Raw genomic sequence first — 22,193 nt, forward strand, 5'->3', positions numbered from 1 at the left:
GCACCAGTCCCTCCTGCAGCAAAGCACCCCCACAACATGATGCTGCCACCCCCGTGCTTCACAGTTGGGATGCTGTTCTTCGGCTTGCAAGCCTCCCCCTTTTTCCTCCAAACATAACAATGTTCATTATGGCCAAACAGTTCTATTTTTGTTTCATCAGACCAGAGGACATTTCTCCAAAAAGTACGATCTTTGTCCACATGTACAGTTGCAAACTGTAGTCTGGAGTTTTTATGGCGGTTTTGGAGCAGTGGCTTCTTCCTTGCTGAGCGGCATTTCAGGTTATGTCGATATAGGACTCGTTTTACTGTGGATATCGATACTTTTGTACCTGTTTCCTCCAGCATCTTCACTAGGTCCTTTGCTGTAGTTCTGGGATTGATTTGCACTTTTCGCACCAAAGTACGTTAATCTCTAGGAGACAGAACGCGTCTCCTTCCTGAGCGGTATGACGGCTGCGTGGTCCCATGGTGTTTATACTTGCGTACTATTGTTTGTACAGATGAACGTGGTACCTTCAGGCATTTGGAAATTGCTCCCAAGGATGAACCAGACTTGTGGAGGTCTACGATATTTTTTCTGAGGTCTTGGCTGATTTCTTTTTATTTTCCCATGATGTCAAGCAAAGAGGCACTGAGTTTGAAGGTATGCCTCAAAATACATCCACAGGTACACCTCCAATTGACTCAAATTATGTCAATTAGCCTATCAGAAGTTTCTAAAGCCATGACATCATTTTCTGGAATTTTCCAAGCTGTTTAAAGGCACAGTCAACTTAGTGTATGTAAACTTCTGACCCACTGGAATTGTGATACAGTGAATTATAAGTGTAATAATCTGTCTGTAAACAATAGTTGGAAAAATGACTTATGTCATGCACAAAGTAGATGTCCTAACTGACTTGCCAAAACTATAGTTTGTTAACAAGAAATTTGTGGAGTGGTTGAAAAACGAGTTTTAATGACTCAAAATAGCCTTACAGTAGTGGAGTTATTCAGCATCCAATCAATAATCTCATCCCTGACGTAATAGTGCACATCATCACCACTTAGGACCTCTGACCTAATTATGACCAAACTGTTGAGCCTTTCATAAACCATGATGACCTAAAGCAAAACTGCATTAGCTGTACTTTAATTTGACAACATATATATTTTCAGAAAGTTATGTGGATTTGGATATGTATATACAAAGTCCCGTTGATTATGAAGTGGTGAAAAGAACCCGTAGATCAGTCCAAAAACTGTTGAAACTAAACGGTAGCGCCAATTCAGCACCACGGACAGCAACATGTTAGGAATGTAGATACTGGGTTTTCTTTGAGCGCGCTACATCAAAACAAAGCAGACAATAGCCTACACATATCTAAATGTGTCTTTCCTATTAGCCAGAACAAGGCTACCTGTGAGAATGATTATCTACAGAATTCAATTTCATTCGTAGCCTACAGCGGCAAGTTCCTGTCTTTGTTCCTCTTAAAAGTCTCGAGCTTTCCCTTTACACAAATGTTTGGATTCTCACTACACCCTGTGGGCTCTCGGTCGTTCTGCCCTCCAATTGGCTAAACCGGGCTTATTATGCAAATTAGCTAGGGGTCTAGTCAGAAGCCTACGAGCTGACGTCACAAGGCAGAGTGGCAGCTGACACAGGGAGAAAGAAACAGATTGAGAACGGGAAGAGGAATGAAAATACATCAAACATAAATAAAGCGAAATCAAAGCAATAGGATAGATTGAGAGAAAGGAGAAAGAAGAAGAGAGAAACTGTGTAAAAAGGGAGAGGGACAGGGAGAGAGAAAGAAGAGAAAAATAAAGTAGGGGGAGTTTGCAGTTGACTTGAGAGAGAGGGAAAGGGAGAAAGGGAGAGAGAGAGAGACCAGCCGCCGGCCCATTTAGGAAAGATGGCTACAGTCACTGTAAACGGAGTGCAGCAAGAGAATGGATTCAGCACCACGAACAGCGCCGGCAGGATGAACGGGCTCGTGATCGGTCAGAACACCATTCCAATGAAGGACCACGACGCCATCAAGCTGTTTATCGGACAGATTCCCAGAAACCTGGAGGAGAAAGATCTGAAGCCCCTTTTTGAGGAATTCGGAAAGATATACGAACTCACTGTGCTGAAAGACAGGTTTACGGGAATGCATAAAGGTCGGTTCTGGTATAATTTCTTTGCTTCTGTATGCACGCAGCAACATCCTTTTCAAAAACAGTATATCTTTTTTAAAGCATTCGAGGCTCTAATGAGAGCATAAAAAGTGTAATTATTCTAGATGTTTGTGGCATGTGGGAGTTTCCTGCAAAGCAGTACGTTGTTGCTTTACACACACACACACAAACACACACACACACACACACACACACACACACACACACACACACACACACACACACACACACACACACACACACACACACACACACACACGCACACACACACACGTGTGCGAATGAGTGCGCGCGGGTTAATTGTCAAAGTGTCAACCCCTCATCCGCTAGGTTACTACTGCTTTGTAGCCTATGTCTGTGTATGTTTACATTGACGCTCATGTGCTGGGCTCCTAGTTAAGGGGTGGGACAAGGAATGTCTGTTTGCTTCACGGTGCCTGATAGTTAGATCGTCATAGACAGATAGGCTAAAAGATGCTCCGGAAGGAGGAGGACGGAAATCACCACTGGGCATGAGATGTTAGTTATTAGGGCTGTGTGACGATGCTGATGTGGCATTTTGAGAAGGCTAATGTATACGTTTTAGACGCAATTAAGAGACCAAAATAACTGTTTAGATCACTGCCATGTATTGTAGTGTAGGCTAGTTCAGGGGGCGGGGCCCAGGAAATAAAAAGCAACCAATGTGGCATAGCAGAGGCATGGGGTCTCTCTCTCGTGCTCTTTCACCGGCCGGGTCACCTCATTGTCCACAATGATCAGGAGCGATACACGCATGTTATTATTTCATAGCGTAGAATACAGACTAAATGTGATTGATTATCCAGATGGTGTCCTTATGTTTCACTTCTGAACTAATATTACAATCCCGTACATTTAGCCTCTATTGTTTGAAAATATTGTCTACCGGCAGGCTATATCAACATAATATCCCAATGTCCTGTGAAGTATAGGCCATGTCTTAGAATCGAGGTGATTGTCTATTTAAATGCTAGTGTTATAGACCTACCGAAAGCAAATACTAAAAAGTTACTTAAAGGATACGTATTATTATTATTATTATTAGTAGTTGTAGTAGTATTAGTATTGCTTTATTATTTAATTTGAAATAATATGTGTATTATTACTAAAAGCAGACCTAATAAAGCCTAGTTATATAATGTGTTTAATTTTGTTACGTAGGATGACGTTTAAATATGTGTGTAAAGCTATAATAAAAGGCCATCTTCTAACGATTTTCCTAATCTCTTCTTCAGAAGAGCGCGCTTCCACTAATCACTGCGATACAGGTACAGCGCTGGGTTCGTCGTGGGACCAGTGCCAGCTAAATCATATAGTGCAGTATATAATTAAAGCTACTAGTTTACATTAATAGGTCATATTGCCAAAGAGCCTACAAGCCGCCGAGAGACAGAGAGGAATCGTAACACAGAAATGCAGAAATTAGCTGCCGCCCAGCAGTGTCCTGCTCCCGGATCTCCCTTTACCCTGTGCCCTGAAGGTCTCTGCGCGCCACCTGTTCCGTGAGTTATCAGTCACTGCTGCTGGACCCACACACCCCGCGTTTCTCTTTGGAACATGATGATCGTTTAAAACAATATTCTCGATCCGTGTGTTTTCTACGTCTGCCTGTCCTCGAACTCCATGAATGTCAAAGCTCCAGGGCTGTTTGCTTAAAGAAAGATAATCCTGTTCAGAAACCAAACTGTCTGCCCAGTCAAATCAGCATCCGCCGAGGCCACTCCGGTGTACTACTAGCCTATAATGTAGGACATATTATGTATTACTACTCACCGACTCAAAGTCACATTGGGAGTGCGCGGGAGTTGGCTACATGCGTGCTGTCTAATAAGATTTCATAAATGCATTTTATGGAGGAGTTTTTCCCCTCATATGGTCTTCTCACCTGTGATATATGCCAAAAGCTTTAAATGTTCCCTACAGAAAGGCATGTGTAAAATATTTTTCTATAGACTCAACTGGCATGTGAGTTTGTTTTTACTTTAAAATAGGCATGCAAAGGTCCTAAGCAATGGCTGATTCCGTCTTTTGGGAAAAAATCATTTACAAAAAAAGCCTGACTTCGAATAAAATAGTACTTCCTTGAAATAAAAACTATTTGATTTTAAGACTTTTTAAATACATTTGGGATTTGCATTTACAATAATTTAATCCTCCATAATCGTAATCTAGCCTATTGGTCAGTCTATGTTTGTTTCGTATTCCAATTGTGATTGGTCTTTGGGCTCATAGGAGGGCGTTTTGAAATGTATAAAACCCACATTTCTTCTGGTCTTTCAACCCTAGTGAAGGCAAAATTCTGATATGCATTGGTTTCAGGCCTAGACTACTTTTACATAAACTCTTTTATCAATTTCCACTGCCCTCCAAGAGTTGCTGAATTTCGTCTTCATCCTAGTAGGCTATGTATACGGAAATACGAAAGGTATTGGTAAACTTACAATAGGAAAACTATAACCAAATGCGACTGTAAATCGGGAATGAAGTCTTACATGCTGACTACACCGGGCGCGCCCGTGCGTCCACGTGCGCCACTGCACACATTTTGATTTTGTCCACCCACACCAGATGCGATCAGGACACGCAGGTTGAAATGTCAAAACGAACTCTGAACCAACTATATTAATTTGGGGACAGGTCGAAAAGCATTACACTTTCATTGCAATTTAGCTAGATAGCTTGCCTTTGCTAGCTAATTTGTCCTGGGATATAAACATTGGGTTGTTATTTTACCTGAAATGCACAAGGTCCTCTACTCTGACAATAAATCCTCAGTTAAAAGGGTAAACCGAGTTAGTTTCTAGTAATCTCTCCTCCTTCGGGCTTCTTCTTCTTTGGACTTTATATGGCGGTTGGCAACCAACTTTAAGGTTCATTACCACCACCAACTGGACGGGAGTGTGGACCTCAGTTAATCTTTCAATCACCCATGTGGGTATATGCTCCTAAAAACGAATGAGGAGATGGGAGAGGCGGGACTTGCAGCGCCTCAAGCGTCAGAAATAGAACCATGTTCTATCTTAGAGCCTGGCTACGCATATACTCGTTAATGCGCGCGAGCAGTGTGGATGCAAGGATTGAATAACATGTATGTGTACATTTATTTTGGTCAGCAGGTTAGTTAGCTGTAATAGCTTACAGTAGCCTACACTCAAATCATGCAAATACACTGAGTATACAAAACATTAAGAACACCTGCTCTTTCCATGACATAGACTGACCAGGTGAATCCAGGTGAAAGCTATGATCCCTTATTGATGTCACTTGTTAAATCCACTTCAATCAGTGTAGATGAAGGGGAGGAGACAGCTTAAAGAGGGATTTTTAAGCCTTTAGACAATTGAAACATGGATTGTGTATGTGCGCCATTCAGAGGGTGAATGGGCAAGACAAATATTTAAGTGCCTTTGCACAGGGTATGGTAGTAGGCGCACAGGTTTGAGTGTGTCAATAACTGCAACGCTGCTGGGTTTTTCACGCTCAACAGTTTCCCGTGTGTATCAAGAATAGTCCACCACCCAAAGGACGTCCAGCCAACTTGACACAACTGTGGCAAGCATTGGAGTCAACATGGAGTCAAGCATTGGAGTCAAGCATTGGAGTCAACACTTTCGACACCTTGTAGAGTCCATGCCCTGACGAATTGAGGCTGTTCTGAGGGCAAAAAGGATGCAACTCAACATTAGGAAGGTGTTCCTAATGTTTTGTACACTCAGCGTATATTTAGGCACATCTGGCAACTATACTTCGTCTTTCACTGAGAGATGCCTATGATGGAGCCGACAAGTTGGTGGAAAAATATGTAGACACCTGTTATTAGTGCTGAGTGATTAGTGCTTTTTGAGGTCGGTTCGGTTTTGGTTAGACTATTAAACAATAATCATGGTTTTCGATTTCAGTTTAGATAATTTGTTAAAACATTAAATGCAATATACATGATGTGGGTTAAATTCTGTAACAACACACAATACAACAATAAACTAAAGTCCCATAATGGTAGTTACTGCCCATTTCCGCTTATAGCTTATTAACCATTGTTTATTCATATTACTTTACTTTAATAAAATATTGAAGTTGTCTATATGACATTTGTTTTATTTGAATTTCCAAGTCATCTCATCTCTATAGAGCTGCTGCCTATGCTGTTGCCAAAAATCACTATTTTAGTAGTTCTTCAAAGTAAATAATGCATAGTTTTACTGCTGAATACCAACAATCAATCACTTAGATAATGTATTTTCAGGTAGAGATTCCTTGCGAAGCAACTGCTCTCTATCCTCTCAATTGTGCATTCTTCTGTCTTTTCTCTCCCTCTCCATCTCCCTCTCCGTGTCTGCCCCAAACAGACTGCACAAGTAGGCGTGCAATGGATTATGGTCATTGTAATTAATTACCACGTTTTCTGCACTAAACTAGGTAGAATATTGGCCTGTTGGAAACTACAGCTCCCTACTACATCACACAGTTTGGGCTTGATCTGAATTCTCTGGGCATTGAGCTCACAGAAAAAAAACAGAAAGAAACGGAATTCAAATAATTGAACCGATGTCGGTCAATTAGTTGTTTAAATATTGAAAAATAACCGACATTTTAGTTAATCGCTCAGCACCACCTCCTATAGGTTGTTTTCAATAAAACGTCACAATACGGTGCAGAGAGTTCGATTTGATGTTAGGGGTCAAGGAGACCACCAGCTCTGCTAAAACCATTGACAACTGTATGCCGTTTTCAAGGGATTGTTAAATAAATGTTATAACTATTTGGTTTTAATATCATCACCTCTTGAAGAGTATAGTCAGAATGACACATTTCCAATTATTCCACACTTAACTCTATCATCAGAGTTATACAGCAAATAGCTGCATGCTTTTCATGCTCAGTAAACATCAATTGATTATGTCATTTCAGATACGTGAGGGTAGACTATCCATTTGGCATGTAGCTAGCTAGCTAGCTAAGCAAACAAACATTGTGTCATCAGAGATTATGCTTTTGGAAAGAGCTTGACATCGGCAAGTCCTCGTCCTGGTAAAGTTGGCAGTCGGACTACTGTCATCACCACTATAGATGGCAAGCAAATCAAACATTATTTGGATATACAGCCATATAGTTTATCCCCTGAAAGTTAACTTGTTAACTAGCCATAGTAACGTGAACTGTTATTAACCTGCTAGCCAATTTGACATGGTCCATTAATCAATGTAGCCCATCATGTCTGTCAGCAGCAATCGTGATTAAACAGGCTTAAAAACAATGTTGAAAGGGGGATGTTAGCCAACTTCACTAGGTATGCGTTCATTGGTTGGAGAAAAAAGTACTTACATCTACTTACCACTATGTTTAGCCAACTGTACAAAGTTTCTACCGGTAGCTTGCAAAGTAAACATTATCAGCTGACAATTCCTCCGCAAATGCAGCCTTCTGCTGCTTGACAGGGAGAGCCCACGAAAAGCATGCTGTATGACTCTGATGATAGAGCTTAATGTGCACAATTGTCTTGCATGGAATAATCGGAAATGTGTAGTTCGGACTATGCTCACAATATATGCTCACAGTTCACATTTATTTAACAATCCCTTGAAAACGGCTGTAAGAACCGACGCTGGAGATGAGAAGCAGGTACGGAGAGTGAACATTTAATCTTGCACAGACATGGAACAGGACAGGAACAGCGTCAGAGCTGGGTAGTACAGAGACATACGACAATCAATGCAGAAGTGGGGAACAGAGCTGGGGAACAGACAGATATAGGGGAGGAAATACACAGGTCCAGGTGTAGGTGAGTCCAGGTGAGTCCAATGAATCACTGATGCGTGTGACGAGGGAAGCAGGTTTGCATAATGATGGTGGCAGGAGTGCGTAATGCCGGGCAGCCTGGCGCCCTCGAGCGCCAGGGAGGGAGAGCGGAAGAAGGCGTGATCACGGCACATGGTTGTCAATAGTTTTCGTGGAGCTGCGGGTCTCTTTGCCCCCCAGCAGGTAAATTGAATGCTCTGCACCTTATTGGGACATTTTATTGATAACGACCTATTAAAATAAGAGCAAACAAGTATCCTATTCTTATGTCTCTGTCATATTCAACTAAATGTGTGTTGCATTAAAATAGGCCACATGCTATATTGAACCATAACCCTGTCACATAACCTAGAATTAGCAAGCATAGTAGGCTATTTTAGCAGGCCTATACTATTGTAGAAGTCTACCAACAATGGCTGTGCATAGGCCTTCAACACATTTTGTTTCAGCAACGTGACATCCCCTCCCTCAGACCAAGAGACATGTCATTGAAATGCCTCAGGTGGTTAAGGAGTGTGTCATCACCGTCTAGACTTAATGATTCATTCATTATCCAACTAATGGATCATCTTCTGCTACACCATTCATACTCAGAGGGATATAACACAGGGTTGCACCATCATTTTGGATCTATGAAAATTTCATGATTTGGGGGGGTATAATGTTGTTACTCATGATTTGGGGGGGTATAATGTTGTTACTCATGATTTGGGTGGGTATAATGTTGTTACTCATGATTTGGGTGGGTATAATGTTGTTACTCATGATTTGGGGGGTTCTTGTGGGTATAATGTTGTTACTCATGATTTGGGGGGTATAATGTTGTTACTCATGATTTGGGTGGGTATAATGTTGTTACTCATGATTTGGGGGGGTATAATGTTGTTACTCATGATTTGGGGGGGTATAATGTTGTTACTCATGATTTGGGGGGGTATAATGTTGTTACTCATGATTTGGGGGGGTATAATGTTGTTACTCATGATTTATGCATGTGGATTGTGGTGTATCAACCTGAACAGTTCTGTGTGTCATGAATACTTACTCTGGGCTTTTTGAATTTCTCTAGTGCTAGTGCCTAATGTGAATTTCGTTTGAATTCCTCAAGGTCCATTTATGTGTATATACATTTCCCAAATGTTAATGGGGTGAAAACATCTGCACATTTCATTTAAATGTTTGACTGTAGATTCATTTTTGTGACAATAGCTTATATCTCCCACTTCTGGTCGACACTGCGATTTGTTAAGGGGATTTTATGGTGATTCGGTGTTTTGGTCATGGGGTGAATCCTGTGGATGCTATAGGGAGTAGGGACTGGACAGTGTAGTCTATGGGGACTGGACAGTGTAGGGACTGGACAGTGTAGTCTATGGGGACTGGACAGTGTAGGGACTGGACAGTGTAGTCTATGGGGACTGGACAGTGTAGGGACTGGACAGTGTAGTCTATGGGGACTGGACAGTGTAGGGACTGGACAGTGTAGTCTATGCAGTGTTTGACAGTATTGGATGGGATACAGATAGTCTATTTGAGTGGCAGTGCCATTGTCCAGGTCGAGCTACTTGACCTGCCTTAGCATCAATCATTCCCTATGAGCCCCATATTATCATAATGGTTAGTGTCAGTCTGGGAACACATCCATTGTTCAGACCTGCTGGATATGGGTGGGGGGCAAATCTTCTGCTTGAGTAGCGTTATCTATCACTCTCTCCTTCCTTCTCCAGCAGCTCAGAGAGGTGGATGGCACTCTGTGGAGCCCCACCACACACAGCTAGGGAGATGAGATGCTAAGAGTAATTTAGGTTTGTCATTCATTCTTCCCTCTCCAACAGGCAGGCCGAGTGTATAATTGGCTACAAATGCCTTTGACAATTTCACTTTAAAATCCACAAAAGCATTTAAATGTCAAAGCAAGAGAGGGAGAAGGACTATAACTCTGAAACAATCTTTCAACTTGCCAAAAGCCTCATCATTACACATGTGAATCAAAGAGCTAGAAGAGCAAACCATCCTAACAGTCTTTTAATAACTGTGTCTGTAATCCACTGCTCTTTCAGGAACATGTCTGTGCTCTAAGACATAGCCATTAGTTTAGAGTGTAGTGCACTGCTGTGAGATGTGCAGTCTCTTGGTCAGACAGCTGGTTCTACCTTTACATGAATCACACAGTGACGGAGCAGGTGGGTGACAGTGATTGGCAGGTACTCAGTTGAATGACAGGTGTAGGCCAGTCCACAGATGACCTCTCTGATCATTAGATAGGGAGTGTGTGAGGGGAACAGGGCCCTGTTTTACTGCATGAAAATAGATAGAGACCCACACACTGTTGAATGCTGCCACAGTTCTATTGGGCAACGTTTCGAGCTGAAGATCTTTGTTACCCTGGACCAGACATGGCCGCGTGCACTGATGTAGTTGCTGTCTCTGCTCCTCACCGTTTCTCCGCCTATAAAAGACAGACACCCCACAGTTGCTGGGTTCAGTTGACTGTTTTAATTTAGAGAATTGAAGCACTTGTGCTGAGGCAGGCAGGTTTATCTTTTAGGAAATTAGTTTGTAATAGTTTTCAGAAGAACATTGCTGCATCAGACTTCTAAGAAAGAAGCAATCCAAGAATAGCAATTTTCAGCAATTTTCATTGAACATGACACCAATGTTAATGAATGAATTGCAATTTGTTTTGTTGTTTTGTCAATTACAGATACAGATACCTGATGCAAGTAAACACAATTTACTGTAATTAAAAAATGCCTAAATAACAGCAATGTTTTTGTACTGTAATTAACATTTACAAGTTAACAGTAGAAACATTAGAAATAAAAGCCTATTTCTTATTACAAAATCTGTATTTTTCATTTATTGACTCCTATTCCTTTTTTTGGGATCAACATTTGATTTATTTTCAAAGGAACACAGACAATAACAAAAAGCAGCAGGAATGTTTATATAATTACAGTAGAATAGACCACATAGCCTATACACACATATATCGGTCACCCAACTGCATCAACCCACCATCCAACCCCTCCTGGCGACCACCCCAACCCAGCCAACCTGATCTCCATGAAATTAAAAACTAAATCAAGCAATTGTGATAAAATCAGCGGGGTACACTTTTGCACACGAGACAGAAAATGAACAAGTAACAGGCAATCTGTTGGGAAATATACACACTATAGTAGTTTGATGGTTTCAGCTGCAGATAACCAGCTGTCAATTGTTGCTTGGCTAGCCCCATGGATCCTAGCAGTGGATAGTTCTAAATAAATTACATCTATAAAAGGGCGGATCCAATGGGACATAGGCAAAGAATGTGGAGGTCGCCATCTTAGCGCCAATATCTTTTTAGCTGCTGTCAAACCTGACAACATGATACGTCATTGATGTAATGACATGATAAGTGGTGAATTATCATTAAGTGATAACAGTTTGGGGGAACAAGGTATAGTGATATCAAGTACGTCAGATAAGACAGAGGATACCTCTTTCCAAAATGTGTCCACACCCTTGCCACTCTCAGTACATATGCATAAAGGAGCCCAAGCAGCAGAGGCTGTTGAGGGGAGGACGGCTCATAATAATGGCTGGAACGGAGCAAATGGAATGGCATCAAACCGTGTGTTTGATATATGTGATACTATTCCACTGATTCCCCTCCAGCCATTACCACAAGCCCATCCTCCCCAATTAAGGTGCCACCAACAACCTGTGAGTCCAAGGCACCTTGGTTACATAGATCACACAGAGGAGAGGTTATGATTTTCATTAAATTACATTTTCTAGGTGGACGGTATACCCTGTGTATGAAATTAAAGTGTGTCCGCTCATGATTGGGATTCTTAGATGAACCCACTAAGTCCTCCCATGCAGTATCCCAACAAATAGGATAATCGACAGTAGATAGTTCTCTTATCCATTGATTCTTAACTGGTACTGATATGTAAGCTGCAACTAACATAACCGTATACGCATCAAACCCTTTGAGTTACCATGTCTATGTAATATTCTATGTAGTTCATGTTGTGGTGGGGGGATGAGCCCAAAGGGACACCATACGCCCGCATTGCTGATCTTAAACATAGATAAAATAAAGAAGAGGTACCAGGTAATTGAAATATAGCCCTAAGATCATCAAAGGCTTGCAAACCTTCATCTCTAAATAGATCATCCAAACATGAACACCCCTATCCTCCTACAGGGGTGAATGATAAGGGGATACCGCCAGAAAGACGGGAATGATTGTGGAAATTTGGTGACAGCATGCCACTTCTGTATTGTGTTAGAATTCCTTTTCTACTAAGCACAATGTTGTGAGTAAGAAGGAAATGAGTGGTCCAAAACGTAACTTAGCTTGTTTTAATGGTACTGCAGAATAGACAAGATCCTGAAGTCTGGGTGGTAAAGCCAAATTCTCTTCTATAGTCTCCAGGACACTAAAGCGTTTGAATCAAACCATGTTGAAAGGGGGCATAGCACAAAAGCCCAAAAGTAAAACTTAAACTTCTATTCTACTGAGCCATTTACTTTATGTTCAGTTTCTTATCTTTTATTATTTCATATTGTTGTTTCATTGTCGAGAATGAACCTGCAAGTAAGCATTTAGTTGGACGATGTGTACCATGCGTATCCCGTACATACGACTAATAAAACTTGAAACTAAAGTTAGGCAGAGAAAGCCCGCCATCTCCCTTGTCACAATGCATAGTGGATACTTTAATTCGAGGTCACTTACCTTTCCATACAAATTGAGACTAAAGACAAGATATTGTCCAAGTATTTCTTTGGTGGAGCTAGTGTAGAAAAAGTTAATTTGGGGAAGAAAATGTATCTTAATGATGGATATTTTAGCTTGTAGAGAGTTGGGAAGCTGTAAACATTTAGAAAGGTATGCTACTCATTTATGTATTTGGAAATTATTTAATGCCATGTTTTGAGGAAAATATCTATACAGTATACCCAGATATTTAAGCATCATCTGTCACAGCAGCTTACCGACCATTGCACCTGTACACAGCCCATCTGTAAAAATCCCACCCAACTACCTCATCCCCATATTGTTATTTCTTTTTTGCTCCTTTGCACCCCAGTATCTCTAGTTGCACATTAATCTTCTGCACATCTATCACTCCAGTGTTTAATTGCTAAATTGTAATTATTTCGCCACTATGGCCTATTTATTGCCTTACTTTAACACTGTATACAGACTTTTCTATTGTGTTATTGACTGTACGTTTGTTTATCCCATGTGTAACTCTGCGTTGTTTGTGTTGCACTGCTTTGCTTCATCTTGGCCAGGTCGCAGTTGTAAATGAGAACTTGTTCTCAACTGGCCTACCTGGTTAAATAAAGGTGAAATAAAAAAAAAGTAAAAATAATTTAAAGCTCTTTACCAATGGGATGTGTTAGGGTACCATTGACAGAGTGAGTCCTAAGCTTAATGACATCATAGCTGATTTTGTCCAGTTAATTTTGTACCCTGAGAGGGCGCTAAAATCATCAAATGTAGAGAGTATGCGGTAATTATAAGACAGCATTATAAGTGTACAGAAGTATGCCATCCCTATGTAAGGAAGGGTGCTGTCTGATTTTCTGTGCTAGCAGTTCGATGGAAAGGGCGAAGAGCAAAGGCGAGATTGGACATCCTTGGCGACAGCTTCTGGATACAGGGATTGCCCCCTGTGGTCACCATGGCAGAAGGATTTGCATATAAAACTTGAATCATGCTGATAAACTTGGTTCCTAAATTAAATCGCTCTAATACCGACCATAGAAAATCCCACTCTGACCTATCAAACGCCTTCTCAGCATCCAAGGAGAGAACGGTACGTGGAGATCTAATGTCATTAGTGGCATGAACTTATCCCAAATGGGAACTACAAATGTGGCTCATGCGCCCAGTGCAATACCACAATAAAAACATATTTCTTCAGACACCCACATACAGGTCGAAAGATCCCTGTTAGGGGTATCATCTCATGCAAGACCAAGGGAGTAATCTATCTCATCACCTGTTCATGTGGAAAAGCCTATGTAGGAAAAACGGAAAGACAATTAAAACAACGCATAGCTGAACACCGCAGCTCAATCAGGTGTAAGAACATTGACTATCCAGTAGCAGCTCACTTTGTTGAAGCTAACCATCCCATCTCCTCCCTCAAATACACAGGCATTGAGCATGTTGTTCTACCAAGGAGAGGAGGTAACATCTAGATCCTACTACTACAAATGGAGGCTTACTGGATATCCTATCTAGAAACATTGACCCCTAGTTGTCTGAATATTGACTTTGATCTCAGGCCCTTCTTATGGACAAATGTTCCTTTCTGAACAAGTCTTATAAATTGAAAAATTATTTTTACAGCTTATTAGCGTACACCTAATATGTTCCCCCTGTTGATGATGTTCATTATATATTAAGGTTGAACCAAAAGATTACATGTAACAAAAATGAAATGAAATACGAAATTATTATGTGAAATTGAATGAAACAATAATGTATGTTGATGCTAATATGATGTACAATATTCCAATATGTTTCTATATGATAACAATAGCGTAATATATTTAATATGCCACATACTCTTTTTTAACAGTTTCACTAATCCATTTTAATTAACATAATCATTATGACACACCCCTCACCACTGTCATTGGTTACACTAATTGCACTGTGTGTCTACATAACCTGGTTCAAGTATTCATGACATTACCCTGAGGAAGGTACAGTGATGCTGAAACGTTGGTAAATACCATTAAATGGCTGGGAGATTATACATAGAGTGTGCGACTTTCTTTATTTTGATAGTTTATAGTTTATTCGCCGTTATTCAGCACCTCCACACAAACTATTATTCTGGGTGTGTGCCAGCTCATGTTTTTTTTATTAGTGGCATGAACAACATGTAATAAATAACACATTACCTAAGGCTAGTCGAGTTTTAATAAACACTGTCTGATCGTGATGCACTACTGTAGTCACACTGGATTCTAAACGGGCTGAGAGAACATTAGCATACAATTTAACTTCCGAGCACAACAACGACAAAGGTCGATAGTTACCCATTAGAGTGTGATCTTTATTGGGCTTCGGAAGAACCGCAATCACTGCAGAGTTTACATCATTGTGAAAAGATCCCTTGTCAACAGAAGTCAGAATCAAATCATGTAAAAATAGGCCTAATTTATCCCAAAAGGCAAGGTATAATTCTGGGATGTACCTTTTTTCATATTTGTTAGTGCCTGTTTAAGTTCATCCAATGAAATGGGTTCCCCAAGGGATTGTGATTCTTCATTGGAAAGGTAAGGAATATCCGCTCTTAGTGCCAACACCGCTCAAAGTAATATCAGATTTATAGAGCCCTCAAACTCAACTCTGGACCTCGAAGCCAGTTACACTACGTTGTTTCATTGTTCCCCTCTAATCAGGGACTGATTTAGACATTGGACACCAGGTGGGTGCAATTAATTATCAGGTAGAACAGTAAACCAGCAGGCTCTGGACCTCATAGGGTAAGAGCTGAATACTCCTGGCATAGAGTATTTAGCTAAAAAGAACCAAAATCTGCATTGATTTCCAAAGGATTAGTTAACAAGCCATTCTGTGCTTTTATAGCTGTAATATTAGAGTATTTCTCACTGCTTCTGAGTCTCATTGCTCAAAGATGACTTGGTTTAGCCCCATTAAAATAATAGTTCTGTCTGATTGGATGAATTAACAATTCTGCCCTGTGTCTGAGCAAAGAATTACATTCTAATTTAACTGCATCTATTCTTTTCTTTTTGTCGTCAGAGTAAGAGTTTTGTTCTTCTCATTCCAGATTAGCCCAACATGTTTCTAGTTTGTTAATTGTTCTCATTATGGTTTTATTAAGGTGAGACAAATGACACTGACAAGTTCCTGATAAATCCCTTTGTAGACTTCCATAGGATATGGGCATCTTCAACAGACCCAATATTCTGTGTTAGATAAACATCTAGGTATTTTTCAAATAGTAATGCTATATTGAAGTGCCAGCGTGATGCTCTGACAGGTGTATCAGGAATCGTTAGTTTGACTATTACGAAGCTATGATCAGAAAGTGGACATCAGCATATCGTTGCATTATGAGTACCTGAGTATGCAGTGTGGGAAACTAGAATATAATCTATTCTGGAGTAGGATTTACACTACATGGCAAAAGGTATGTGGACACCTGCTCGTCGAACGTCTCATTCCAAAATCATAGTCATTAATATGGAGTTGGTCCCCCCTTTTCTGCTATAACAGCCTCCACTCTTTTGTGAAGGCTTTCCACTAGATGTTGGAACATTGCTGCGGGGACTTGCTTCCATTCATCCACAAGAGCATTAGTGAAGTCGGGCACTGATTTTGGGCGATTAGGCCTGGCTCACAGTCGGTGCTCCAATTCATCCCAAAGGTTTCAATGGTGTTGAGTTCAGGGCTATGTGCAGGCCAGTCAAGTTCTTCCACACCGATCTCGACAAACAATTTCTGTATGGACCTGGCTTTGTGCACAGGGTCAATGTCATGCTGAAATAGGAAAGGGCCTTCCCCAAACTGTTGCCACAAAGTTAGAAACACAGATTTTTTGTGTTAAGATTTCCCTTCACTGTAACTAAGGGGCCTAGCCCAAACCATGTAAAGCAGCCCCAGGCCATTATTCCTCCTCCACCAAACTTTACGGTTGCCACTATGCATTCGGGCAGGTAGCATTCTCCTGGCATCTGCCAAATCCAGATTCGTCCGTCGGATGGTGAAGCGTGATTAATCACTCCAGAGAACGCGTTTCCACTGCTCCAGAGGCTTGTGTGCAGCTGCTCGGTCATGGCAACCCATTTCATGAAGCTCCCAATGAACAGTTCTTGTGCTGACGTAGCTTCCAGAGGCAGTTTGGAACTCGGTTGTGAGTGTTGCAAACGAGGAAAGACAATTTTTACCCGCTACGCGCCTCAGCACTCAGCGGTCCAGTTCTGTGAGCTTGTGTGGCCTACCACATCACGGCTGAGCTGTTGTTGCTTCTAGACATTTCCACTTCACAATAACAGCACTTACAGTTGACCAGGGCAGCTCTATCAGAGCAACAATTTGATGAACTGACTTGTTGGAAAGGTGGCATTCTATGACGGTGCCACGTTGAAAGTCACTGAGCTCGTCAGTATGGGCCATTCTACTGCCAATGTTTGTCTATGGAGGTTACATGGCGGTGTGCTCGATTTATACACCTGTCAGCAACGGGTGTGGCGGAAATGGTGTCCACATACTTTTAGTTTATGTCTAGCAGAGTAAAAACTAAATTGTCTAGACGTAGAATTGACCAAATCTAAATACATCGGTGAGATTAAAATCCTTGTTGTTAAATGCCACTGACACTGTCACAGCTGTAAAAATGATCGGACCAAGATGCAGCGTCTGTTTCGTTCCACATATTTATTCGACCGTGAAACTTAATGCAATATCATAATAAACTTAAGGACAAAACAACAAACCGTGACGCAGGAGGAACAAACACACTCACAAAATATAGTCACCCACAAAACACAAGTGGGACAAACATCAATTTAAATATAACCTCCAATTAGAGACAACGACAACCGGCTGCCTGTAATTGGAGGTCATGCCAAACAAAAACCAACCTAGAAATACAAAACTAGAAACTAAACATAGAAATACAAAAACGGACAAACACCCCCTGTCACGCCCTGACCTACTCTAGAAAATAACAACTTACTATGGTCAGGAGGTGACAGACACAGGTGCGGGAGCTGTTTGAGATTCGTGGCCAGAGCGGTCCAAAGCGGATAAAACGGCATTCATATCCACACCTTTGATCAGAGAAAAATCAATAACATTTGCCAGCAACTCCGTTAGGTTCTCATAAAATGTAGGATCATACTGGGATGGAGCAATTTGCCTACCTGAGATTACATTTTCGATATATACACTGACTGTACAAAATATTAGAAACACCTGCTCTTTACATGAGAAAGACTGACCAGGTGAATCCAGGTGAAAGCTATGAGCCCTTATTTGATCACCCCACTTCAATCAGGGTAGATGAAGGGGAGGAGACAGGTTAAAGAATAATTTTTAAGCCTTGAGACAATTGAGACATGGATTGTGAATGTGTGCCATTCAGAGGGTGAATGGGGAAGACAAAAGATTCTAAGTGCCTTTGAACGGGGTGTAATAGTAAGTGGCAGGCGCACCGGTTTGACTTTGTGAAGAACTGCAACGCTGCTGGGTTTTTCACGCTCAACAGTTTCCTGTGTGTATCAAGAATAGTCCACCACCCAAAGGACATTCAGCCAACTTGACACAACTGTGGGAAGCATTGGAGTCAACATGGGCCAGCATTCCTGTGGAATGCTTTCAATACCTTGTAGAGTCCATGTTCCGAAGAATTGAGGCTGTTCTGAAAAAATGGAGTGTAACTCAAATTTGTTCATACGCTCAGGCTATGATATCCTACCGTCAGCGCTACCATATTTTTCCAGAACAGTCACTGATAAACTATGTCTCATAACAACAAGGGAGCCACAGTTTTGGAATCTACAGAGGATGACGCTACAACATAATAATGACTGTTTGCAAATCTTTGGGCATAAAATTATTTTAAGTGGGACTCTTGAATAAATATAACATCAATGTTATGTCTACGAAAGTAATCTAAGCAAGCGCCTTCTTCCTAGTGCCTTCAGAATGCGGTCTCGGTCAGGGAATCGGAGCACCTGGAAAATCAAGGTTCGGAATCTGGCTGAGTTGTCAATGTGCCGGCTTGTACGATGAGCTCTCATCACTTCGATTTTGGTTCCAGCTAGATCTGGAAACCACTCTGGAAGTGATCTATTGATGAAATAAAGTGTTCTGGGCCTATTTTCCTTCATAATGGCTATTCTCACGTTGTCTCTATGTTGCATGTCCTCGTAGCGAGTCAAACTGGTCCATTTTGATTTGGCCCTGAGTTGACATCTCCTCACATTTTTTATTTATTTATTTAACCTTTATTTAACTAGGCAAGTCAGTTAAGAACAAATTCTTATTTACAATGACGGCCTACCCCGGCCAAGCCCTACGGGACTCCCAATCACAGTTGTGATACAGCCTGGATACATTTGTCAACTCTATCGCCAAGCTTTGTGCACTCAGCTCGAAGTCTTTTAAGATCAGTAACGCACTTGGAAACGTCATCCTGAATAAAATCCAACTCTGTTTGTACTCCAGTAAACTCAGAGGCGATGAACTCTCATTGTTTTGCCATAGCTTCATCTAGCATGGTGGCTAGCGCTTTGCTGTCAGGAGATGAAGTCGTTGATTTAGCTCGTAAAGCGTGGTGTTTCATAGCGAGTAAGTTACTAAATACTGTTAAACAGGTTAGCTGTTAAATCATCCATGGAAATGGTTCAGACGTGCTCATGGGTAAAACATCAAAAATGAGGATGCAAGGGAAGGAGCTCCTATTCCAATACACTTTTCTCGGCTTAAATGTTAATTCCGCTTTAATGCAATTCATTGAACTTTTGTTCCTTTCAGAAATGATTGTGCAGCAGCAAATTTGAAAAAGATTACCAAAGTATTATTTTCACTCCACTTAACCTTCTCATCAGTGGAATCAGCCTACCACTGCTTTCAGCCATCACTAACAAGCAAGCCTCAGAATCATTCTATAACCATGGCAACATCTTCCACTTCCTGCATCCCCATCTGGCTCATCTGCTGTCTCCTACCCTCAGCCTCACTCAGTAATTGTGATCCTTTTTCATGTTCACCACCAAGTTGAACGTGTCTGTTACAGATTGTGTTCCTGTATCACAGTCCCCTGGGTCCAAGTTGTCCCCTGAGCCAGCAATATATTGGATATTGAGTCTTTCATGAAGTCTTCCAATTCCCCTTGGCCAAGAGCGACTTATTGGGGCCTACCATAATTAGCCATGTAGCTGGCCTGGCCTGAAAATTAACAGTGAGCCACTATGTAAGGCTGAGTCTCCCCCTACTTAGGCCTTGTCTCCTGTCTTGCACGACTAGGTTCACTCCCTAGATGAAGCAAATCAATTTAAAGTCTTACATGAACTCTGATAAAGTGCCACAGTCTCACCAGTTTGTGCATTGATCTCTTGTACATTTCCAAACCCTTAAATCATGTGATGAAAACAAAACCATCTCCTAGAACCATGAACTGTGACATCCATCCCCAAACTGAGGATGACCTGACTGAGTGGTCGGGTGGATGAGAAGAAGGGGGGTAGTTGGAGGGCCAGGCCAGACCAGTCCCAGTGGTTCTATCTCATTAGCCTGCTGTGGGTTATGCCTGCTAGGAGGTCCAGTCCCATCTCCTCAGCTCAGTTCTTTAATGTCACACAGGACAAGGAGCTAATTCCTTCCAGGCTCTCAAAGCGTTATTTTTTTGCAGGTTTGCTGTGTGGCATGCTGTTTCATCAGTGTCGTTTAGCTGATTTCTCCTCTTGAGTAACTTCCTGGTTGTGGAGGTGGATGAAGGTTGTAGTGAAAGGGAGCTCTCTTGGCAAGGAGCCAGAGAACAATGCTCTGTTTTAGGGGTGATGGGTGCTGTGTGTGTGTCCTGTGTGTGTGCTTGTGTGTGTGTTTGTGCGAGCGTGCGTGTGAGTGTATGTGTGTGTGTGTTCCCCTCTTCTCCCATGGGGAGTCTTGGCAGCAGGTGTGACATGCCGTAATGGGAAATTATGCTGCACGGTGCAAAAACTCTTCGGAAAGGGGTCACCCACTGTCAACTCGACCAAGTGCGTAACAGAACAACCACTCAGCCTTTAATGAAAGCTGTCACATTGTTGTTAGTGCAGGAGTTATTAATGGACATTCATATATTGTTTTTGGGGTTTCCAACTTTGAGAGGAGTCTCCTGAGATGTGAGGGGTCAGTGTTTAGGGCTCATCACCATAGGGTTTTAATTATTGTGACTCTAGGAAATGCTTGCCAGGCACATTTAGTACTCTTTCTTCAACAGTCATGAACGTGATCATTCATCAAATGGTAATATGCAGATCTAGGAACAATGCTATGGACGTGCCCCTTAGCTCTTCAAAGACTGGGGTTGAATTTTACATCAACATTTATTTGTGCTTTGCAGTATACCAGTAGCAGCCTACAGTGCAGTGCTCCAGTCGTTTGTCGTGTAATAATCAACCCTGTGTGTCTCTCCTTTCTCATCTGTGTTGCCCTCTCTGCAGGATGTGCCTTTTTAACATACTGCGCCAGAGAGTCAGCACTGAAGGCCCAGAGCGCCCTCCATGAACAGAAGACTCTGCCAGGGGTAAGTGCCCCTGATCTGCCCTCTGTCAGAGGCTAGGGCCCCCAGGTCCAGGGTCTGGCATGGGACATGTCTGCATTAATGTTACTACTCTTAACACAGCCACATCACATAGACACTCACACATACTGAACTGAAGTCAGCCATACTTCACTTATTTCGCCTTGCGCAAACGTGTTATGTTCACAATATTTATATATATGGTTTGATAAGACAGGCTTGATGGTCCATCCTGTCCTTTTTCTGTCCTCTCATCTTCTCTCTCACACACACACACACACACACACACACACACACACACACACACACACACACACACACACACACACACACACACACACACACACACACACACACACACACACACACACACACACACACACACACACATTCCAAATTGCCTCAGGAAATCCACTCTCATTATCACATATAATCAAACAATAAATACCCACAATAATTTTTACCACAAATATGGCCATCTGGAGTTTTCATTTTAGAGACTGTTTTAAATTCTGTTTCGGTTGGTTGATATGTTTTGCATGAAAAGAATGTCCTCCTACTGTACCACAACAAACCCACAGTGTTATACCATAAGCCCATCCAGTACATCCAGTATGCTGGAGATGTTCCTGATCCTATGTCTATATACAGTACAGTATGTACATGGGGATGTATAGTTCTAGACATAATATCCTTGGAATTAGAGGTTTGATTGAATCCAGCCTGTGGCCCCTGCAGAGGAGAGGGCCTCCTGCTATGTCTCCAGATCCCCTCCCTCTTCTCCCTGGTTAGAGCCTGGTTAGAGCCTCTGGGCATCCATCCTGGCCCCTAGGGAGGGGGGCAGGGGAGAGGTAGATGGGGCTGGGGGCTTCTCTGTGGCGGGTTAATCAGCTGTTTGCAGTGCTCTGTCTGGATCTCCTGGGTA

At 41.8% G+C, this 22,193-nt stretch overlaps 1 protein-coding gene across 19 annotated transcripts in view; it reads left to right on the plus strand.

The window, feature by feature from the left end:
* The first annotated feature begins 1,102 nt into the window (after window positions 1–1,102).
* Window positions 1,103–22,193, plus strand: part of LOC106587212 (CUGBP Elav-like family member 4) — a 158,514-nt gene continuing 137,423 nt past the window's right edge. For 5 of the 19 annotated variants that reach the window (XM_045708351.1, XM_045708353.1, XM_045708362.1 and 2 more), the window contains exons 1-2: window positions 1,106–2,150; window positions 21,189–21,271. In XM_045708351.1, coding sequence (XP_045564307.1) covers window positions 1,901–2,150; window positions 21,189–21,271 — 333 coding nt within the window. In that variant the 5' untranslated portion in view covers window positions 1,106–1,900. Of the gene's footprint in view, window positions 2,151–21,188; window positions 21,272–22,193 lie in introns of all 19 variants that reach the window. The other 14 variants (XM_045708358.1, XM_045708359.1, XM_045708364.1 and 11 more) reach the window with 6 other exon arrangements.

This window comes from Salmo salar, chromosome ssa26 (genome assembly GCF_905237065.1).
Source record: "Salmo salar chromosome ssa26, Ssal_v3.1, whole genome shotgun sequence".
In the NCBI taxonomy this organism is placed as follows: domain Eukaryota; kingdom Metazoa; phylum Chordata; class Actinopteri; order Salmoniformes; family Salmonidae; genus Salmo; species Salmo salar.